Here is a 24,459-nt window from a genome sequence, read left to right as displayed (position 1 = left end):
GCTGAACCGCGGAGCTGGAACCCCAGGAAGGAGCCGCGGGGCGGAGACCTCGAGCAGGGGGATCTGCGCTGAGCCGCGGGGCGGGGATCCCCAGCGGAGGTACTTGCACTGAGCCGCGGGGCGGGGATCCCCAGCGGAGGTACTTGCACTGAGCCGCGGGGCGGGGACCCCGCCTGGGGTCCCCGGAGCGCGGGAGAGGGACCCCGGCGGGGCTGGCGCCGCGGTAGTGGCGAGCCGCGGAGCCCGGAGCGCTCTGAGCGGCCGAGCGGGGCCATCCGGCGGGGGTGGCGGTGGGGCGGGGGGGCAGCGGCCCCATGGGGCCGGGCGGCGGGGCGGCGCTGGCTGCTCGGCGCATCCCGGCCGGAGCCGCCCCGCCGCCGGCGGGAGCCGCCAGCGATGCTGCGGGGTGGCCGGAGCCCACTGCCCCCGGCGACGGGGCCCCCCAGCGGGGCGCGGGACACGGCGGGTTCCCCCGGGGCAGCGCAGGTGGCGGCGGGCAGCCTGCTGGCGCTGCTCATCCTCTGGACTCTCTTCGGGAACGTGCTGGTGTGTGCGGCCATCGTCCGCTACCGGCACCTGCGGAGCAAGGTTACCAACATCTTCATCGTGTCCCTGGCTGTCTCGGACCTACTGGTGGCCCTGCTGGTCATGCCCTGGAAGGCGGTGGCAGAGGTGGCTGGGTACTGGCCCTTTGGGGCTTTCTGCAACGTCTGGGTGGCCTTTGATATCATGTGCTCCACGGCCTCCATCCTGAACCTGTGTGTGATCAGCGTGGACAGGTACTGGGCTATCTCCAGCCCTTTCCGCTATGAGAGGAAGATGACCCAGCGCTTGGCTCTGGTGATGATCAGCGTGGCATGGGCACTGTCTGTGCTCATCTCCTTCATCCCTGTCCAGCTCAACTGGCACAAAGGTGGGGATGTTGTTGCTGCTGCTGATATGGAAGATGGATTTGGCACTGCCTGGGCAGCAGCAGGTGCTGTCACCACCTGGGCAGAAGATATGAGTACCACATGGGTGGCATTAGCGGCAGTGAGACCCTCTGATGGGACCTCTGGCAGCAATGATACCCTCACTGGACCATCAGAGAGCTGTGACTCCAGCCTCAACAGGACTTATGCTATTTCCTCCTCCTTGATCAGTTTTTATATCCCGGTGGCTATCATGATAGTTACCTACACCCGAATCTACCGCATTGCCCAGGTGCAGATTCGTCGTATCTCTTCCTTGGAGAGGGCAGCCGAGCATGCACAGAGCTGCCGGAGCAGCCACGTTGACTGCCACCATCACACAAGCCTCAAGTCCTCCATCAGGAAAGAAACCAAGGTGTTAAAGACGCTCTCTGTCATCATGGGTGTCTTTGTGTGTTGCTGGTTGCCATTCTTCATCCTGAACTGCATGGTTCCCTTCTGCGAGAGCCCACCCAGTGACCCCCACGCCGGCCTGCCCTGCGTCAGTGAGACCACCTTTAATATCTTTGTCTGGTTTGGTTGGGCTAACTCTTCTCTTAACCCCATCATCTATGCCTTCAATGCTGACTTTAGAAAGGTTTTCTCCAACCTCCTGGGATGTGGTCAGTTTTGCTCTGGTACTGCAGTGGAGACTGTTAATATAAGCAATGAGCTTATCTCTTACAACCAGGACACCCTTTACCATAAGGAGATAGTGACTGCTTATGTTAACATGATCCCAAATGTGGTTGACTGTGAGGAAAATCGTGAGGACCCTTTTGATAGGATGTCCCAGATCTCCCCTGACCATGAGGTTGCCACTGACTCTGCCTGTGAGCTGGACTGTGAGGGGGAGATTTCGCTAGGCAAGATAACACCTTTCACTCCAAATGGTTTACATTAAATTGTGTCCTGGTCTGGTCAGTTCTTCTTGCAATATAAAAGAAAATATTAGCCCTGAGTGGAAGCACCTGCTTGATGATGTGCTGTAGCTTGGTCAGTCAGTTTATGCTAAATTCACTTCTGAGGGTAGTACTTTGCTGGGTGTAGACACTGTCATACACGGGCCTGGCAGCACAAACTGAAATCAGCACTTCCCCAGGCTGAGGGCAGACCAGGCAGTTCTGGTGATTAGCTGTGGTGAGGTATTGTGGTATAATTGCAGTCAGTTCATGTTTATAATGTGTTTGCAAATGAAAGGTGCCATTGTCACTGCTAAGTATTATGACTTCTAAAATCAGGGACAGATGTGGCTGGCATAGACATTAAATTAAAAAAAAATTCTGGGCTGTTTGTTTGTTCAGATCTTATGTTTCTTTTTCTCCATTTTTTTGTTTGTTCAGTTTTTTTTTTTTGGTTTTTTTTTTTAAGATAGAGATAGTGAGGTGGTGATTTGGATGATTATTTAAATGCGTGTTTCTGCCAAAACAGTTTATGTGAAATCCTTGTTCTCCTAGGCGGCGTTGTTGCCTATGATATCCTCTGTTCCTGGATGAATAAATAAAAGTTATATTGATCAAGGGTTTATTATCTTTCGTTTGTCACCCTGAAGGTTTTATAACACGTATTCCAACTAATGTTTCTATATGAATAGTTAAATGACTAACAGCTTAACCCTATCATTTTAAAGGCAAATAGTCTGTATGGAAAATACAGTTTTTGTGTAAAAGCAGGGCTCATAGGAATTCTTGACATAAATGAACTTGTTTATATGGCTCTTACAGCTAGATTTATACCTTTTTTTCTTTAATATTATGATGCTATCCCTTTCTGTAGCCAAGAATATCAAGTATACATATGGATAAGCTATTAAAACTTTCCATTTAATTCTGTACTTGAACTTTGTTAAAATGTTATTGATGTCAAGAGTTTGATTATAGAATTAGGAGCTGGGTGTGTCTAAAAACAATAATTATGGTTGAAAATTCTATTAATAATCATTATTTCCCATTGCAGACACTAGAGAACTCATTCACACAGAGAGAAGAAAACAATTCTGATAATGAATTTTTTTAGTTACTTATTAACTGGAATTTTAAGGTGCTGTAAGTACAACTATACTAAACATTTGAAAGCAATCTTTACAACTGAGAAGAGTATCTTTGACTCTGTTTGTATTGAATCATTTACATCAAATGGAATATTAGAAACAGTTGTAAGCTTTCAGCTCAGAAATCAAAACTGATGCTATTTCCAAAACAAGTGATCAAAGGTAGTAAAAGCAATACCAATATTTATTTCAAGTTTTGGCTCACAAAGTGAACAACACTTGGATTAATTTACCCTTTAGAAATACCTGTGCCATGAGCTGAGCAGATTTAAATTGAGTGGTAAGTGTAGATTCTGCAGCCCTCCCTCCTAAAGGCCCTGAGCTGGGGCCTCCCCATCCTGCCTAACTGTGAGCTGAAGGCCCCTGTAAGATGTATGGAAGAAAAGTGGAATCTGCATTATTTCAGGGGAAATAATTTAACCAGATGCTGGAACTTGTGAATGTTATGGGATTAGTATTGAGGCTGCTTGGAAGTTCAACCCTTCATGCTGGTCTGGGGTTATCTTCTACCCCCTGGGGATGTGGGGTGGGAGAAGCGCAGGGGGCACGTGATTGAAATCCCTTTGTGGTGGCTCTGCTGCAATCTGGTCTGCAAGGAATGTTTTATGTGTTTAGTCTTTGATATTAATTAGTTGTGTCATCTTGGATTACCTTTTCAATTGCTTGTCACTGAAGATTGACATCTACCTGAGCATTTTTTTTTCTGTTGATATGAAATCCCAGTGTGATATCCCTTTACAGCTGTCCTTAGGGGAAGGGTCTTGTGACTGTGGCTTAGGGAAGCTTGAAAAACAAATCTCATGCCCATAACCAGGTTCAACCTACTAATGGCTTGACACTGAGAGTGAATACATTCTTATGCTAAAGCAATCATACGTTGTTAGAGTTAACCATAGTTGTACCCTCCTGATTAGATAAACTTGCCCAGAATAAAATAATTTGCTCAAACGAAAATCAAGGAAACTGCTTCCAGTGGTGCAGAAATGCATTATCCCAACCTGAGTTTAGATTTTTTTTTTTTTTGCATTTTCTAGTTACTACTCCAATGTTGAGGCTAGTACAGCATTTTAAGCTGGATTTGTGCAAAAAACCAGTGATATCAGATGGAAGAGGTGCAGGCACCTGGTGCTGATTCCAACTCCCAGGGCAATGCCTGTGTTTTATCCAGTTTTTCTGCATTAAATCAGAAGCAGCCTGGGGAAATGGGGATGGGAAATCTCGATCTCTCCCTGAGCACCTGTGTGCCAGCAGGCTGTGCAGCCTGGTGCTGCCTGGTTCCCCTGCTCCAGTGGCAGTACAGAGCATTAGAACAGAGGGTGTCCCCCCACCTGCCCATGTGTCCTTTCTGCTTCCCAGGGATGCCTGTGCAGGGCTGTGACAGCTCCCCTGGATCCAGCTCACTGCAGGTGAGGCTCAGGGGTACAAGTGTACAAGATGTTCCTGCATCACCCTGACCAGAGCTCTCCTCATGGAGGCTTCACCTGCCTGGGTGTCTGGAATCAGTGAGTGGGCTGGCTCTGGGATGCAAGAAGACATCTCCATCAGTGGGTTTATGTAACAGCTTTGTGCAGAATATTAGAAACAATCCTTAGCTTAGATCTGAAGGAAGGCGTTTTCTAGCCAGCCCCTAGATTTTGTGAGCATGGTCAGGGCAGTACAGAAAACTGGCCAAATTGCCACTTTCCATCAGTAATTTTCAGTTTATGACTTCATTTGGTAAATGATTTCTGGTGGTGATTCTATGATAATAGAAATATGTGTCTTGAAATATGTGTCTGTCAGGGGTTTTAATCTTTCAAAGCCTAAGAGCATCAGAAAGGCAACATTTGTGCTTCAAAAGACTCACAGAAGGTACTTTCTTTGCTGGAAGCAGAGCTTGACCTTATGGATCTTAAAGAAAATATTTTCTTAACTCAAAGGGACAATTTGTTGCATTTTAATATGCCTTAATTACTTACCACTGACAAAGCTAGAGTATTCAGAATTAGTAAGATAAACTTTTAAAAGAAATGTGTATCTTGCCTTGAACTATAAAAAGGGGCAGCCCCTTTTAATGAAAACATCCCCAAAAGGATTGTTCTAACTTGTTTCCCTCAGATGAAACTGCTGCCCTACTTTTTAATGGTTTCCCTCTTAAGGACTAATGCATCTGCCTGTACAAGGAGTGGAGTTCACTGGAAGTGCATGTGGGTTTTTACAATCCTCATATCCCTGTAGTGTCTCTCTGGAACTCCTCTATGCTGATAGTTCTGTGCCTCTTATCTGCCTTTTTTTTTTTTTTTTTTTACCTAAATTATTTGATTTCATGATACAGTTTGACTTTAACTTAATCTAGTCCTGAGTGGTGGCTGATTTCAAAGTCCCAGATAATTTTCAGTTTCTGTTTTGTATTACTTTTAGAAATCTTACCTTGCAATTTGTTAAACTTTTAAATTACCTCTTAGGCAGCTGGATCTGTTAGTCTGGATAGCACCATACCTAAGGAGAGTCAGTGTATTTATAATTTTTGTGTGTATCTTTGTGTGTAATTACAGATGAGGCATTTTGAGGACTTATGGGAAAGTATCTTAATTTTTAAGAAGCTGGGACATGGAGAACATGAAAGTTCTGTTCTGTGTTCGTTGTAAAATGTGCAAACACCATATGAACTCTTTCACTCTTCAAACCCTCAAAGAACTTTTAACAGCTCTGGCTTTTCAATGGATGTTGGGTTGTATAGTGCTTTTGTTTTTTTTTTCCACAAGCTAAAGAAATGTAGGTGTCTTTCTGAGAGGTGAACACAAATAAAACACTTTCCAAAGGGAGGAAAAATACTGCAGTAATTTTTGGTAAGTCTGGTACTTTATTGCTTTGCTTTCATTGTATTTTTTGCTTTTGCCAACCACATCTGATGTGTGTCTGCAGGGAGTCTCCCGACCGAGAATTTTTGTAACATGTAACAAAAAAAGGCTTTAAAATTCGGAAGCTTTCTTGTGGCACTGACACTGAGCACAATCTCACACCATTTAGGAGTCAATCATGTACATACTCAGCGTTCAAGACTGACAGGACTGGAGGCAGTGTTCAGAACATGCATCAGACTGGAGGTTTGAGAGGTCACGAGTTCCTCAGCTGTTTCTATCTACCAAAATCACCACTCTTAATAAGGAGGCCATTTTTGTCACTGTCACACAGAAGGCAGGGTACACATCTATGTCAGTGCTAGTAATAATGCAGAGATTTTTCTTTCCTCTGAGGCCATCTTCACTACTCTTTAATTGAATTCATAAGATCTTTAAAAATATGCAGTGCCTATTTAATTCAGCAGACCTCAGGGATAGATGTGTGCTTAGGTCACGGAGCAATGAAATTATTTCTCCTTGCTTCTTATAAATATTGCCACTGGTATTCTCTGATAGTGGATGAAACCATCTTAAAGTCAGCACACTGAACAAAACATTTCACCTGCTGCAATGCAGAAATATTTTTTTTTACTCAGATGTATTTGTTTTCAAAAATTGGAAGACTTTTCAAACTTCTCAGAAGCTTTATGAAGTCTGCACTGAGAATCTCCACTTTGATCATAGATCAGCAACAGCTATTTTGAGTCTTGTTAACTATATAGTGCACTAAGTATTTATTGACAGGATTTTACCCTCCAAGTTTAATTTTTTTTTAAAGATAAGGGTATACTTATGGTTTAAAAACAATGATGTGCACAAAACAAACTATAAATGAGGATATTTCTGTTAATGGGGGATCAAAGATATGTCTCTTCAGCCTTTTGTTTATTGTTGCAGTGTTATCATTGCAGTTGATGGTAGTGAACAGTAATAGCATTAGGTGTGTCAAGAGTGGAAACAGAAATAATATCATTTGATGCAGATGATGGATTGTTTTTTTCGGAGAACCTGCTGTCTCTCCCAGGATAGTTTAGTTTAATGGAAAATTTACAAGATGATTTTATATTGTTATATGTTGAAATCCATTCTTAGTTGTAAATGGAGATAACAGTCAATAATATTTATAGTAGGCAGTTACTTAAGGAGGATAAATACTTTTATGGACCTAATCTTTATATCATAGCCATCACAGTCACATTTATGAGATTTATAAAATACTATGCAGTAATCATTAAAATTAAAAATTCCAGTATGTGAAAAAAAAAACCTTCCTATGAATTATTCCCTGCAGTTAACAGCAAATACTTGTTTGTATTGAGAACTGTGCCCTCACTGCTACCAGAAGCTGGAAAGCTCTGAACCCATTACTATTAATCTACTGATTCATGGTAGGAGTATCTTGCCTTGGAAAGAAATGGCAAAACAAGGAAAGAAATGGCAAAATGGGTTCTGTTTCCATGAAATCAGTGTGGTGTCAGCCAGCTGGTGCAGGGGACTGCAGGGAGTCTTTCCTGATACACAAGAGCCTCACCCTCCACCACAGGTGCCGTGCTCCTAAGACAGGTGCTCAAAACCTGCATGTGATGCTTAGGAAATATGAATTTTTAAAGCAACAGATGTTTTTTGGTTGTTAAAGAAAAGAGAAACCACATTTTCTTTTCTGAGGTTCTGCTCTGAATGAAGTGGTTTCAAGTGAGATCTGCTTAGCGTGGCCTCTCCGGCACAGCTGTGCCTGGCTGTGGCTTGAACGGATGTGGCTACGAGAGCTGCTCAGGGCTTTGCTCTCTGAGCTGCACGTAGGTCACAGTTTAGGGACCCAGTATTGAGCTGAAGACATCCAATCCTAAATTCATCTTGTTTTTCCAGAGGCCCTGGTAGCTGCATAGCAGAGATGAGCCTTGACCACAGCTTGAGCTTGGTTGCTTCTGAGGAATTGAAGAAATCTGGTCTGCAGCTCACCTGATGCAGTTTTGAAAAAGTCCCATCAATCAAATATTAACCAGGAAGTTCAGTGTACTTGCTTTTACCCTCTGACCTTGTTTTTCCAATCTGAACAGTTTTCATTAAGATTCAAAATCCAAGTTTCTAGCCTTTGGCCTTGACCTTTTGCTTTCTCTGTTGACTTGATATAATTAGTCTCCTTTGGTGAGCAGAAGCTCCTGGCATGGAGCTTGCTGCTCAGGTACCTTATTGTCCCCAGATCTGGAACTACCTCAAGCTACACTTAAATTACATTATTTCTCTGCCCAAGGGGAAGCTCATAGGTCTTGTTGTTGTTAGTTATGTTTTTTTTTTTTTCCAAGCAACGTCTCCTTTCTCAACACAAGATTATTCACCAAAACCATAATTTAGAGGACAAGAGTAAATGAATTTTTTAAAAAGCTCTTGGGGATTTTGCTTGAAAATACAAAGTGAGAATGGATCAGTATTAGACATAGAGGTAATGGAGTTTTTTTTTTACAAAAGGTTTAATTTTTTGGCTTTTCTAGAAATAAAGGCTGAATATTTTCATTGTGAAGAGTATATGCATTTGATTTTTATGTACTTGCATGTATACGTTCTTTTAAATATATTTAAAAAACCATTTCAATCATATTTATAAGGTAATTAAATATATTTTTCTCTATAAAAGTAAAATGTACAAATTCATCCAGAAGAAGCAAATCAGATCTTAACATTTTATTATCTTTCATTACAAGAATAAAATACTAATTCACAGTCTTCCCATATTAGACATCCCAGGGCAAATTTCTTTCAACTAATTTATATTCAAAGCAGTTCTATATTATTTTCTAATCAATCTTTATCTATAAGCATTCTGAGACAGCAAGAAAAGAAGACTTAGAAGTACCTCGAGGTCTCTCAACAATGGATATTAAACAACGCTTTTTGTCTTTCTGGATCAGTAAAACAAAGACGCAAACTTTTTCACAGTGTGCAAAGAATTTCTGCTTCATCAGAAGATAAAATGTTTTGCCTAATCTCCAGACATCCAACTGAGGTAAGACAGTGTCTGAATATTAAATGTCTTCTTAGATAGAAATGTTTTCTGAATTAAACAATTACTTTGATAAGTCAAATAATGCCATTCTCTTAAAAAATAGTATTTGCAGACAGAGTTTCATAGATAAAATGAGATATAAAAGTGCAAATTCCAGGGCCAGCTCAGCAGCCCTGGGAAAAGTGGCAGGATTGAAATTCCTGGCAATAGCAGAGCTCTTGTCTGAGCATGGGAAAGAAAATAGTTGGGTAGAAGGGAAGGAGAGAATTTAAGGAAGAATTTGAGAAACTAACTGAGAGTCCATCAATCCACAAATTTGGTGGTGGTTGAACAAAGGAAGGGACCAGGAGGAAGTGCTATGGTGCCTGGTGGCTGAGGCAGGGATGATAACAGAGGTCAGTGGGTTTTGGAGCAAGCAGGTGAAAGGGGACTGGAAGGGGTCAGGATGGGGCCAGGGCAGGGACTGTCCCCATGGGCTCCTGGGACTCAGGGAGGCCACACAGAGATGGGTGAGATTTACATGGAGAAGCCAAGAGAGAAGGGCTGAGTCCTGTCCACCTCCCAGGATCCACAGGCTCTCCTGCTCTGTGCAATCCCTCCTGCCAGTTCTGAATAACTTCAGCAGTGCCATAACGATAATTTATTTTATCATTAAACACTTGCAACTCAAGTGTCTGTCTGCTGTGTGCAGCAGATGAAGAGCAGTCACACTTATTCCATTGTGGTACAGCTTGGAAAATAACTTTCAGAGCAACACTCTGCATTATCCTGCAAGGAGTGCTGTCTCAGGGAGGGGAGAGCAGACAGGGGTTGCTGCTTGTGCTGTACAGTGGCAGGGCACTTTAGAGGTTTCTTCTGCTGGATTGCTGGAAGCAAGTCTGCCTTCCAGAAACTTTCTGAAGGTGCCTAATTGAAATCTCAGGTAGAATGGCCCTCAGTATGTCAGTGCTCTGATTTCTTTGATCTGTGCAATTAAGGTGCATGAGGAACATAGTCAAATTGTGGTGCTATGTATTAAATGCATATATTCATTGTGCAAAGCTGATCTGTGGTGACTTATAACACAATGATACAGAGGTGACTTTTAGTGACTCAAGGCTAAATCTGCCAACGTGTCAGTACAAGAGATGTGGGGGCTCTACTTTCTGCTAAATGAAAAGTATTAGCAACATTTTTTCAATATAGAGGTACCAAGTTCTGCTATTTTTGCCTGTTGAATAAAGATAGTCTTGTACAGTGATAGGACAGCTGGAATGGGCCTAGGACAGAAAGCTTAACTTCATACATAAATATTTACATATCATGTAGTATCTAATAGGAAAATTTTAGTATATAATGTAGCAATGCTTGTGCTGTTTTACATCTTTGCAGAATGTGTCTTCTTTTTTTTTTAATCTTTTAGTGGCTTCTTTCAGGATATCCAGGTGATGGTAACAGCCTGCAGAGATCTGCAGAGCAAACTCCAAAAAGTAAATGTTTTACTTATGTACTGTTTGAAAGAGAGGTGATGGTACCTCTGCTTGAATGTGTTCCCATGCTAGCACAAAGGCCTGCACCTCAGCTCTGCACTCCTCCTGGATCTATGCACACCACAGTAGTGCCCCAGGTTTGAGAAGAGGAGATAATGCCCCTGCTCACCCTTCTGCTCATCAGCTCTCCTTGGAGGTTGCAGAAGCTTGGTCTCTCTTCAGCAGGATCTCTTAACCACCAGAGTGTGATACACATTGTAAATAACTCTCCTTACTGGATGTTTCTCAGTCAAGCTAAATGTCAGGTTCTGCGTGTGCTCAGTAAATCAAGTGGGAGCAATGCAGGAACACCTGGTCTGCAGGTGCCAGAGCTGGTGGGAAGGTGGCTCAGCAAAAATGAAGAGCACTGGGGTGTATGTGATGGCACAGGTTAAGGCATATGGAGACAACATTGCCTTAAAAATCATCCGGGTGTAGAAGTGAGATTTTTTCAAAACTGTTGTCTTGTCCTTAGGCACCTAAATTCCCTGTAAATGACAATGTAAGAACTTTATTGCCTTCTAGGTTACAGATGTATTTGTCCAAGTACACCTGCAGATGTTGCAGATGAATCTGGATCCCATCTGGTCAAGATTTTAAATGCAGCATAAGTGTATGTACAAAGTGGATGACTTTGTAAATTTGGATTGAGCAGGATCATTCCTTCTCACTTGTGAGCATCACCTGGTTCAGCACCTGATTTAAATTCTCTCACAGTAAGCTGAAGCAAACCACTGCCTCCCACATACTGCTGCACTGAATCATGTACAGGGGTTATTAAAACACCTTGGAGCAGGATTTTGCAGCACTGGGATGCAAAGGATGCAGCAAAGGATGTAAAATGAGGACCATTCTATGTGATGTGCTCCCCAACTTGAGCTGGCTGAAGAACAGCTTGTGTTACATCAGTGCCTCTTTGCACAGCATTCAGCCTTGGGGAACCTAAGAGATGCCTTTAGCTTCACATTTCTGGGCTGAGAGGTTTATTTTGTGACTCAAAGAGGCACAGCTGACTTCCAGTTGCTTTTTTGAAAGATAGTATGCTTCAGTGCCTTGTGTATAAAAGCAAATGGAATGAACACACTGATGGCAGCAATACAAACTTTATAACTTTAATCTACTAGGACAGATCATTCAGTGGTGAAGCTGATTTAAAAGGGGTGGCTGCCATTCTAAATTTGTCTCTCCCTCTCCCTCTCCTTCTCCCTCTCCTCTCTTTCCAAGCATATTAGTTGGAGCACTAGAGGCAGTTGTTTGGTACAGGAAGAAAAATTTTTTCTACTTTATCAGATATGATTAACTGTTCTGAAAGTGTCAAATAATCTCCTTAGGGGCTGCTAATCAGTAGCTGGAAGAAACACACCTTCCAGATCTTTCCTCTAGCCAAGGTGTCATCTTTCTTCTTTCTGTGCTCCCTTCTTCTTTCCAAGATGACTTCTTTTTGGAAACTCTCCTTTTGTGCACCACCTCTGCTTTCCAGAGCCCCAAGCACCACAGAAGCATATTGCATGAGCAGCCAATTGGGACTGGTTTACACTTCTTTATTTCTGGAGGATTTGGGATGTGGCCCTTTAGTTCAGTCCAGGTTTTATCAAAATTCATCTGTCTGTATTGGTTTCAGTAGTGGGCTTCTGCTTGAGAGTCGAAAGTTTGGAATCAGATACTGGTTCTCCATATCAGTTTTCTGCAGCCTATTGATGTTCAAACTGAATTTTCTTCTTTCAACTTCAACAGCTAGAAAGGATTCTCTGCTTGGAATTATCCTTCACAAATTCTTATTCCTTGTGAAGAAACCCCAGATTCAGAGGAGGCTTAATTCTGCATGTCTCATTCTGTGTTCAAGTCAGTAGCTTCCAGGTTACATGAGAACTCCTCTTTGTGCATTCTTTCTGGCTGGCAAGCAGTGACAGTCTCAGGCCAGACTGGAATTGGGTTTCTGGCTGACCTGCAACTGACTTGTGACTGAAGTGAGGATGGAACCTTCAAGGTCCATCAGGGTTGTTCTGTCCAGTACTATATCCCTTTAGGAATCTGTTCTCCTTTGAGAAAAGAGGAGCACATTTTCCTGAGCCCTTGGAGGTCTCATGTGTTGCTTGTGTCAGGTTATGAAGTTCCTGCTGCTCTCATGTATTCAGTGAAGTGACTCTGACTCTGTTGGAGGTGATGGGACCTGCACCACCTGCCTGCACTGTGGACTCAAATTGTATCCATCAAGGCTCTGAACAGTGGAGATGTCTTCTCATGTGCCCCCTTTTTGCCTTCTCTACAGGATAAGCAGCATAGTATGGCCAGTCACCATATTTGTAAATTAAAGTATGCGGACACAAAAGGATAATACACGAAAGGAAGATGAAATATAAACCAAAGTTATTAGCTACACAAAGACTTAACAATTTGTGGTCCCAGCACCCCATGCAAGACTGGCTTTTCATGAGCTGGCTACACCTGTGTATCTCCTTCCTTCAAGGACAGGCTTGGGGCCAGCTCCCACCCAGACTAACTTTGGCAGCAATTCTCTGTCCAGATCTCCTCTCCCAGTGGGCAGAGCTCAGGGAGTCCTGGTGTAAATAATGTCTTTTGCAAGCTTGGTCCAGCTATGGTTCCCACCTGTTCAAAGGCTCAGCCCAAATCTAAAGTCCTTGATATAAATAGTTGTCTGGTATTCCCCTCCCATAACTTCCACTCATTTTTGATTTTCCAAAACTGAGAGTTAAATGGAAATTGTAATGCTTTTTTACCTTCTTGTCTACTGTGCTGTTCAGCCGATGTTGTGCATACCACTGGCTTAATTTCCTCCCTACTGGTAAACCTCTGAACTTGATTAGAAGGAAAGATGAGATGTCCTGGCTGACAAACCTACACTTAAAAAGTTAAAGGGGAAAAAAAAATCCCAACAAAAAATATTGTAGGCTTAGCAAGCAGTAATTGGATTGCTTTCTGGCTTCATTTCAGCCTCAGCTGCTTCCTCCCACTCCCACCTCTTAGCCAATAATTCATACAACAACACAAAATATCCAAGAAGGTGGATTATACAAAATATCTCTGTATTTGGCCTCTGGTTGAAATCCAGACATGGTTTTAGTGATTACAGGATCAATGAAGTCCATTGAGTGACCTATATAAGATAAATCATTGTACTCCCACAGCATGAAGTTCTTTCTGTAGGGAGACATGGAGGAAAAGCTCCAAAAAGGGACTTAAATGTCACTTGTCAAACTTTTAATAAGCCCTAACGTGGGTGTGGTGAAGTGTTAGTTTTAACTTCTTCCAGAGTTAAGTACGCTTATGTCCTGTCTGCCAGTCTGGTATTGAAGGCATTGGAAAATGAGCCAATAATTCTTTCCTGGACTGGGGATGGAGGTTGCTGATGTCTTCAGGAAGATCTTGCACTGAAATCCCAGACAAAAGGAACTGTTACCCTTGGTAAGTTGTGTGCATGGTTTGTCTAACACCTTCAAATACTGTAACTCAAAATGAAGACATTTCCTTTTCTATAGCTGCTCCTTGTTAAATTCTGCTTAAGATTCTGGTGTCTGAGCCATGAAGTTTTATACTCCATCCATGATTTTTGTTGCCATTATTATAAATCCCTAAAAAGCTCTGATATGTTCTGTCTAACCAATACAATAACAGTTAAATTTCTGGGAACAAAAACCCTGCTTCTAAAGGTCTAAAGTACTTTGCCTCTATATCTAGTGAAGCAATTTGTGTGTGCTTAAAAGTTTCTGTCATAGAGGATAAAAGATATCACCACCTGCTACAAATAGTGCTGTGTTTGTAGCCCTGATGAGCAGTGATTCCTCTACAGTTTCAACTATCACTGAAGGTTTTGTACATACACAAATTGGTCATAAAAGTTCACTACAGTTTCCCTTTCAAATCTGAGGATGTCAAACTGAAGAATTAGTTGCTGTCATCAGCTTTTGATTTACTGCCTTTCTGTTTCATCTTATGCTTTCCCACATGGCAAGGAGACCAAACCCTCTCAGTCTAGTGTATTGTGAGCTTCTGTGCTTGTTAAATAAATGGTTCCAAATTTTCAGTTACACTTTACCATGGAGTTGTTGATGACTCTCATAGTTCTTGTGCAGAAGCTGTGCCCTACTACAGTTCTGCCTCCCTAGTTTATGTAAAGTATTTTGTGCACACTGCAGGCCTAATTTGGAGGTGAATTATGGCACTTTTACACCATCTTAATGTGTAATGTGTAATCTCAGTAAAAACACAGCTGTAAATTTGCAATAGATTACTAGGAATCGTTAGTTGGTAATAAAGCTGCAGGAAGAGAAGTAAAACAAAACAAAATAAAAAAGAGAAGCAGGGAATGTGGTTCAGAGAGAGTCTGACTCACTGATGCAACTCAGAGACATTGAACAGAGAATTTTTCCATGTATTTTTCCAATTATTTTTCCATGTATTTTCAATCTTAGGGAAGTTTTGAGAGTAACTACCTTGACCTGTGCAGATTTGGGAAACATTGAAGTTCTTTTTTTAAATTATCCATCTAGGGGGTGAAAGGCCAGATAAAAGAAAATGGCAAATTTTATTTAATATCCCCATTCATCATTAACTATTCAAGTCAGTGCTGTGCAGATAACATGCTATTAAAAACCCTTCTTCTGCCAGTGTTCTTTCCTTGCCTGGAGGATTATAGCTGCAGGGTTTAGAGGGAAAGGAAGAAGTGTTAGGCTGAGGAAAGAAAAGAAAGGTTTTTAATGACAGAACAGTGTCCATGCTGCGGACGGACTGCTGGGAGTGTGAGTGGCAGCAGTGGCAGCAGCCACATGTATGTGGCTCCCTGCAAAGGCCACCTGGTGTTTGCCTTCCCACAACTGAAATGTGGAAGACTATTTATTTCAGTGTTAAAATTTGGAGGTAACTACAACAACAAAAGAGTAAGTGCAGCATCCTGCTCTAGTAGGAGTAACTGACTAGTTTTGTAACTGAGTGGGTTTTTAATTTCCATATCCTTCTTAGGACAAATCTGGTTCTAAAGCTAGTGACAGATGACAAAAGTGAACATGTCATGTATCCACAGATTTGGAGGTGCAGCTGACAGCTGAGATCTGATGAGTCTAGAAGGTCTCTTCCCCATTCCCAACCGAAATCACAATAACTCGGACTCCAAACAAGATGTTGAAATGTGAGGATTCAAGTAAAAATATTTCACTCAGGTGCATCTAAAATAATTTGTATTTTTCCAGTTGATGGCCAAGTTGTTAGGAAATTCCATCAGCAGCATTATGTTTCCCCTAGCTCTTTTCCTCCCTCACAAAATACCACAAGTTAAAGACAAGACTGCTGGGTTGCAGCTGGGTGGGATGGTCCCAAGCCCAGGGCTCTGTATGAAATGAGTGGGGCTTGCAGAGCCCCCCATGCTCCCATGCTCCGGCACAGGCAGCTGGGACTGGAGAGGGCAGGGCAGTGTCTCTTACCATGAGCTTCTGGGACCTGTTCCATGCTGGGTCTTTGTGGGCCCTGTCGCTTTCCTGCTTGTACCACAGTGTATCTAATCTTAGCCCATCATCCTGCCAGAACTGGAAACTTGCCTTAAAAAAAGAAAAAAGAGACTGAGAAAGGGAAGAACTGATGAGTGGTGTCTTTTGCAGGTGGGAAGAGCGAGATGAAGGAAGGCTGATTTAAAAAATTTGCTGTTTGCATGGATGATCTGATGAAATGCGAGTTTTTGAATATGCCCCACATTTTTAGGTCATTATTATGCCTTTAGTGATGGAGACATTTGTCTGAGTATTACCTTCAATCATGCATTGAGAGATACTTAATGCCAGTGGAATTATCATTATGTTACAAAAAGAAATCTTCTCTATTTCTTTCTCCAATTTGACTCACCATTCTGTTAAGCTGCATTTGTTCTTATTTAGGAGCTATTTTTCAGGTACACATTTCAAATCCAAGTAAAAAATTATTTTCAAAATTTTCTTTCCAATTCAGATAAAAACGACACAGGCTGACAAAAGTAGACACATTTCCAGGTAAAACTTGTCTTTCTATTTTTATTAATCCCCTGATGATACCATTGTTTTCCCCTTAGCTGTTGGTCACTCTGTAGCCATCATTGTGGGTGAGTGTGGTGGTTTGACAGGAAATGTGTTTTTTGGGATGCTGTGTTTTGGGCCAATGGATATTCAGACTTTAATATTGGCATTTAACCTGGCCATTGGGACATGGACACGCCTCTGAGAACACGGGGTTAAAAGCAGAGCTCTCCCCTGGGAGGGTTCTCTTGGGTTTCCGGCGGGAAAGAGTTTGGGTCTCTCCCCCGGCCCAGCTGCTGGCTGGGCAGGGGGAGGGGAAAGCCATGTGGCCGAGAGAGGTAGGCCTGAGCCCCGGGGTGGAAGGGTGGAAGAGAGAGAGAGAGAGAGAGAGACCGGGAGCCATCGGGCAGCCCCCCCTGAGAGACACAGAGAGGGAGAGAAAGAGAAGAGAGCTGCTGCCTGGGACTGTAACCTTGAAACTGGATAAACATGGGCCTGCGCCGGCAGCACGGCTGGGACGGAGAAGAAGGGGAGGTTCAGCCGGCCGCTTGTAGGAGCTTTTAACCCCCTTTTTGGAGAATGAGAACTTTACAGAACATTGACCTTTCCTAGAAGATAGAGTGGAAGATGAGGAAGGAAATGGGCCAGTGTGAGAGAGGTCTGGGCGAGTGAGAGATAGTGGAAGAATAGAGAAGAATCCTAGTGGGAAGAGATGATGGAGTGGCTTTTGCTGGACTCTTTTTGTATAGCCATGGACTGAACCATGTTCCTTGTGACACAGAGACTGCATTCTAGGGGGAGGCAATGGCCTCAGAACCAAGAGGGTTCAGTGTTGATGCCCCTCGGCCCCAGGGGGTGAAAAAATATGGGGGGGACAGGTGTCCCAAAGGAGAGATTGTGGGGACAGGTGTCCCAAAGGAGAGACTGTGCCTTTTTTGGATCGGGACAGAGCATCCTTAAAAGACAACCCTAGAAGCAGCTCTGGTCCGTGTTCAGTAGTGAGAGCACTGGACATGAAAAGAAGAAGTCACAACTGGCAGATGTACTCCGGGCGGTGCCACGAGTGACACAGAAACACACGAGGCTTCAGCTGTGTTTCCAGGGGAAGCCCATGGTACAAGAAGGACTCCTCTCCTCTTGATGAACTGAGGATTGATTGTCTAAAAGGTGCTGCTGGACTGAGAGTTGGTGATTTGAGGAACAAATGTATTGTGTTGGAAATTTGGTGGGGGGAGGAGGAAATGCATTTGTGAAGTTTTCATTTTCCCTGTGTGTGTGTTCCTTTTTATCTGTAGTTGTAGAGTAGTTAATAAAGTTCTGGTTCTTTTTTTTCCCTAAGTAGGAGCCTGCTTTGCTTATTCCTGGTCACATCTCACAGCAGCTACCAGGGAGAATGTATCTTCATGGGGGCACTGGCATTGTGCCAGTGTCAAACCATGACAGTGAGTTTACTGAGCAGTAGAGGAGGTAAAGCACTTGTTTTATTTAGTGCAGTACCAGGGGCAGAGGAGACTGGGTGAGTGAGAGCAGGCTCAGACATCTTGTGCAATCATGCAGCTTCACAGTGAAGTGCAAATAAAAAGTGGACTACACACCTCACATCTATATCTATATCTATATCATCTATGTATCTCTATATCTATCTATATCTATAAATCTATATATCTATATATCTACACATCTACATATCTATATCTATATATCTATATCTATACATATATCTGGTAAATCCCACACTGGTTCTTAAAAAATAAAAAAAAAGCCACAGCCAGGACAGAAAAACTCATCAATTTTTTTTATTCATGTCTATTTTTTTTAGATTTCTACAGACAAAAAAAGTCATGTTCCATGGCAAGATCTTCTGAAAAACGGAAGTGATTGCAGGATGCCCCCCTAAAGTTGAGGCTTGTGAATGATCCCAAACATGGGTCATTTTACATGGGTGCCATCACACTGACCTTGGTCCTGGGGCTACAGATGCTCCTTGGAACACCAAAGGACTGGCTGAGGCTTGGGGGATCAGGGTGGTTCTTTCTCCCTTCAGTGTAAATTAGGGATGTGTTCATGGCCAGTGAGGAGGTGAAGGAGGGAGGAAGAGGAGGGAGCAGAGCATGGCCCTCAGCTGAAGGATTTGCTGATGGATTGGCATTGCCAGGGGGTTCACTTGCAGGCAAGGAAGAGTATGGAGGAAGACAGAGGGTAAGACACACTGGAGGGAAGAAACTAAGAAGGAAACTAATCAAGTGAGTAATTGAAAATTACTGTAATTTTCTTTTGAAGAGAATAAAAGTAAACTCACCCTCTGTGCAATTAGCAAGGAAACACGTTAACAGTTATCACAGCTGTGTGGGAAAGGGAGGTGAACTAGAAAGGTAAAGAGACTAGTGATGAAATTTGATAATTTTTTTTCACCATACTAGCTTCCCCTAGACTAGAAGGGGATATTTCTGTCTCGTGATTGTCAGGTTTGAGTCATGATCTGAACTTAAGTGCTGGCAACACAGCAGTTCCTAGATAGGGTTAGAAAAACACATTTTTTTCCTTTAGTTTGAGGAGATAAAGATCAAGAAGACACCTGGGGCATGTCCCCAGAAGCCTAAGCAATGTTGTGGAAATGTTTAGCAGCTTTGTCTAAATTTCTCCTACGAAGTTGAAATTTGAACATCCTGTCTCACACAAAAGTAAAGCATTAAGTCCAGGTCTTTGTGCTGTGCTTTAACCAGGTTTCTGTATGCCAGGTGAGAGACAGATAAGGGAATGAGCTCACAGGAGCTCTTTGACATATTCCCAGCAGATCTCAGTCTCTGGATCCCAAAGGCTGAAAGCTCATCACCCATCCTACAGGTCAGAATTGAGGTCCAAGCTTCATTCCAAGAACATGTATTTAGCACCAGCTCTGGACAACTCTCTTCCACATCCTGTGGGCTCTTTGTGTATCCCTTCTGGGGAGTCCTCCCACAGTCTAGAAGGTTGATACCTGTGGGAACCCAGGAAATTCCTCTGGCTGCCCTGGAGGGCTCGAGACCCTGCCCAGGGGGCTCAGAGACCTTGGCACAGAGCCCAAGACCCCTGTGCCTTTGATTTAGCCCTTGGAAAAAACAATTCCCAACCTTTATATGAAGGATAGTTTAAGTAGAATGATAGTGAATTTTTCACAAGGTGAAAATGTAGAATTTTGGGGTTTTTAGAATGGGGGTTCAGGGGGTAAGATGGAGGAATCTGGGCATGTCCAGCCTTTCTCCTTCTTCTTGGCCTCCATCTTCTGCTGTGATGTTGGCACTTTTAGATTGGTTTAGGGTAGAAGCTCACTGTCTAACATAGGCGATAGGTATTGGAAAGTAATTGTAAACATTGTACAGGTAGTTTTTAGTATAAAAAGATAACACTGCCCTAGGGTAGGCAGAGTGCCTCTGACTGCCCTGCTGAGGGGACCTCGGCAGGCCAGGAGAAAGAATTTTATAGATAAGGAATAATAAACAACCTTGAGACCGAGAAATGAAGAGTTCTGACCCCTTCTTCGACCCTTGGGCTGGGAAAAGAGACTTTTTAACATTTCTTGGGGTCACTCTGACCAGCAAGAGACCCTGAGAGACACCTGTTCCTTTGTATTTCAGCCTGGAGGCCAGGTGTGTTCCCTCACCTGGAGGGACAAAGTCCTTCAGTGGCCTTAGACCATAACAGCTCAGGTATGTCTTCCCTGCTTGGATATTTTATATTCAGGTGCTGGCCATTAGAAAATCTTTCTATGACGTAAATTTTGTGTTTGGGATTTTTGATGTTCAGAATGAAGCAGGCCATGGCTAAGAGGTATGGAATTGTTGCTGAATTTATTCTTAGTATCTGGTCTAGACCTACTCTCTTTTAGCTTGAGGCCATTAAAATGTCCCTGCAGTACATGCTGCTCTGCCAAGGATGGAGAAAACACAAGTTCATGACTCACCTTACCAGGTAGGCCTGCTCCATAACAGGCAATTGACAGAAGACATATACCTCATAAATGGGTTTTCTTTGTCCACTCTGTTTTACAAAATACCACTTGGCTGTGTACAACTGCATGAATTTTCAGCTTGGACCTGTGGAGAGGCTAAAAGAAGAGCTCACTAGACTCCTGCTTGTGCACATTTTGCTGGCCTTCCCTATATCACAGGGCTTATATGTATTTGGGAAAAAACTACATTTGTGTATCTAGTTGTCATCATGTCATTCACTCACTTGCTCTGGAGCTGTCCTCATCCATGCCAAACTTTCTTTAGTGAAGCTGTCTGCAAATTCTTTGTCCTTGTTCTCTTGCCCACTGCTATGTCTGCAGCAGGAGGGGCTGTCCCTCAGCCTGACTTCTCCAGCTTGGGCAGCCACCTTAACCTGCAGTGAGCCTTCATGGGATGGTTCCTCTAATTTAAGATAAAATAAAAGTATGCTAGTTCACAGTGCTTCCACCTCATCAGCATGAAGCATCAACTATGGCAGCAGCACTGCATTACTAATGAACTTTGGGGAAGATGTTTCTTTAAAGCTATTTACTTTGAAAGACACAGTGGCTCTTTGGAAGCTGCTGACATTTTGAAATGTTAACGATGGCTGGAATGGAAGATAGATTAGTAAGTGAAGACAAAAATGCCCAGAGGGCCAGTAAACTATATTTATTACATAGTTCTTGTTACAACTTTTTACCTGTTAGCTTGTTTTAGGATGTTACAGATAACTTCCTATATTCTTCCACATTTTGTTCTTTTGGGCTTCTTGTGCAACAGGAAGTGCATTCCCACTGTACACAGACAAACTGATTGATGCTGTGCTGCATTTCTGTTTTAAAGCTGTGTTTGTTTCTGCCCAAAATGTTGGTGTTTTACTTTGCTACACCCGAGCAGTAATGTAGCCTCCCCCAGGAGTGCAAACTTACCTTTCTAGAAAAGTTGATTTTTCTTTACCAGGGTTTTGAAATCAAACCAGGAAATGTTCTTGGAAACATTATCATTCCATGTCATGGCTTTCAGAAATATATGAATGTAATAATTTGATTAAGGGCTTGAGAAGAGACCACATCTTACAAGATGTAGAAAACTTCACTGTCTCCAGACAGTACCTTCAGCTGGTGATAGTTTGCCTGTAAGTCTGTTTCCTCAGAATACCTTCTCCAGGAATGTAACTGGTTGCTCTGCATTGCTCTCAGCAAGACAGATGCCCATCTGAGAGATGAGTCATCTCATTTTGCTTTCAGGATTTTGATTTATGCACCATTGGAGATACTGTGGAGAATGGCAACAGCTTTACTCCTAGGGAGCAGGCGGAGTTGTTACCACCCCTCTTTTATTTTGTTAAAAACAAAATCCTTGTCTGTTTTTTTAGATTAATATTATTCTGCTCTTTTTCTTCTGTGAATGCAAATGCCTTCCTTGTCAGTTCTCTGTTTTGCTCTCCATTGTGTTTTTCACTGGCCTGACCTGTGCTTTGCTGCTCCTGGGCTAAGCAGAGATGCAGTTCAAAGTCTGGTGAAGAGCTCTTTCTACTCATGCTTGTCAAATTGAAAGTCATTTTTGGAATGCTGAACTTGAGAACTTTGGCATTTTCTTTCTTGGTTTTTTTTTTGCTAGTTCAAAATGAGTCATCTCCTGCCATTTAACATCACAAAGAATTAAGGCAGTTGTCTTTTAGGGAGCTTCAGTACAGGATAAAAAATGCAGAGAGCAGAAGGGCAGCTCTCCTCACCCTCAAACTGCAGTACTGTGCTTGGACAACTGGCTTTACCCTGAGTCTGGTCACTGGGGCATCAGCTGTTACTTCAGAAGGTACATGGAAGTGTCTAAGAAAAGCAATTTTCCTGTCAGTGAGCTTTGTGTCCTACAAGAATCTGGAGTCACTGGAAATTTTTAGGGACCAGCAAATAGGAAAACATTGGTGAGTGTGAACCTGGAAATTATTTTCTGTTTTCCTGCTCCATATTGAAAAAAAACCAACAAAAAACCCAGAAAGTTTTGCATAACTCTTTTCTGAGAGATATGAGGGTGATACACACAAACATGTTCTCCAAACAGTGGGGAAATTTGACCTATTATCTAGATACATGAACTCATCACACTGATCTCCTGTAAGGAATGACAGAGAAATGAGAAACAGTTTGTCAGGAATGGTTCTTGGCTTGTCCCAACTCCCAGACTCTGCCTGGGAAATTTTTGGCCCATGCTGGTTAGCATGGGCCAAACTGAGCCAGACATGTCTGTAGTGATTCTGTGCTAGACAGCTGTAAATTGAGAGTGTGTCTGGGCATGTTCCCTTCCCATTTACAGGTCTGGGCTCAACTGTCAGAGAACATAAGGAATATTATTATTTTTCGGCCATCTCACTGAGATGAGTGCCATTCCTCTGTGCAGCTCTGCTGCCACCTGACCCCCGTGGATGTGCAGGAAGGTGTGTGCATGGAGGCTGTGCAGCCAGGAGGAGCCCCTGCTATGCACCAGGAGCAGAGGCAGCAGGGGCAGAGGGGCCCACCAGCAGCTCTGTTGGACTGTGTGGAGGAGCAGTCAGTGTGCAGTGAGCTATGGCAGGAGGCTTCCACTGGAGACCAGGCAGCTGGTATGAACATCACCTATTAGAATTTCAACTGAAACACAAATCCTGGCTCTGCAAGAAAGGTGCAAGTTAGAGAGTTAAATGGGACTTGTGTGCAGACCTTTGTGAATGTCAGGCTTTGGACTAGAGCCTAATAAATACTGACTTTTTTAGGAACAAATTTAGGGGCTAATATGTTTACCAACAAGAGGGGCAAGGTGATGGTGTCCTTTAGAGTTTAAATATAACCTGCTACTCTACTGGAGTGAAAAGAGAGATATGCATTAAGGGAGACATTTATCTCCTTTTCTGGCACAACAGATTCATGTCCTCTCTGAAGTGATCTGAAAAGTAGCTTCCAATACACAATAAATTTTGCCTTTGTTTATTATTTTAGTATGGACTGGGCCAAACCACAGCATTTACCATCTTTTACACTGTTTTTGTTTTGAAGCATGTGGGAAATTTACTAAGATAGAATTTAATCCTAAAGGACAGGAAAATGATTCCAGAAATTACTTGTGTTATATTGTATAGTAACAGCATGTGCTTTGGGAGTTGAATTCAAGCCTTTGTAGGTAATAAATTGTGGACCATAGTGCACATTGATTACATTGTATAAGACACTTTATGAAATTATAAAAAATATGTTTTTTTCCTGGCAGCTGTAATGTTACAATGAAATCAGTTCCAGATACCTGGCTGTTATGCCTGAATTAGCTTGGAAAAGCCAGGATGTCAGTTTATTCCAGGTGTTTTAAAGTCTGTATGTACATTAATCCAATGCATATCTCAATTTTTAAAAAGTATCTAGCTCTGAAATATTTGAATGTTGGCTTTCCAGGAACAGCATGTAGGACCAGAGACTCAGAGTTTTGTGCAATGCTGTGTGGATGTCAGGACTTAGATTCACTTACTCCCAGGAACACCTTAAAATAGATTACAGATACAGTGATAGGACAAGGGGAATGATTTTAAGCTGAAGGAGGTCATATTTATATTAGATATTAGGAGGAAATTTACATGAGGGTGGTGGGGCACTGGAACAGGTTGCCCAGAAAATACGTGGATGCCCCACCTCTGGAAGCGTTCAGGTCCGGGTTTGATGGGGTTTTAAGAACCTGGAATAGTGAAAGAGTCCCTGCACATGGCAGGAAGTTGGAATTTGATGATCTTGAAGATAATTTCCAACTGATACCATTCTATGTTTCTATGATTTTTTTTCAATTTCAGAGAGATGATTAGAAAAACTTAACAAGACATATTCTGTGGTGTTAGAAGAGGGAGGAAAAGGGACCAAACAACACAGGTTCATGAGGCCTGATCCCAAAAATTTCAACTGTGTTAATAAAGACATGTCCACATATTCAAACCTACATCACCCAAATATTTACTTATTTCCTTCTTGCTTATTTATTGGTGCTCACTGAAAATCACATGATAGCAGAAAAGGTATTTTATAGTTGTGAAAACAATACTAATTATTCCTTTGCCAAACTGTTTTAAAAGCACATTTAGATAAATGC

The 24,459-nt window shown here is 42.6% G+C and overlaps 1 protein-coding gene across 1 annotated transcript; it reads left to right on the top strand.

Annotated features, from left to right (window-relative positions):
• The first annotated feature begins 365 nt into the window (after nucleotides 1–365).
• Nucleotides 366–2,784, top strand: DRD5 (dopamine receptor D5). Its single transcript, XM_036382960.1, has one exon. It carries the CDS (start codon nucleotides 397–399, stop codon nucleotides 1,852–1,854), a length of 1,458 nt encoding a protein of 485 aa, XP_036238853.1. The 5' UTR covers nucleotides 366–396; the 3' UTR covers nucleotides 1,855–2,784.
• The last annotated feature ends 21,675 nt before the right edge of the window (nucleotides 2,785–24,459 follow it).

This window comes from Molothrus ater, chromosome 4 (genome assembly GCF_012460135.2).
Source record: "Molothrus ater isolate BHLD 08-10-18 breed brown headed cowbird chromosome 4, BPBGC_Mater_1.1, whole genome shotgun sequence".
Classification (NCBI taxonomy): Eukaryota; Metazoa; Chordata; class Aves; order Passeriformes; family Icteridae; genus Molothrus; species Molothrus ater.
This window is presented reverse-complemented; position numbering and strand designations above follow the sequence as displayed.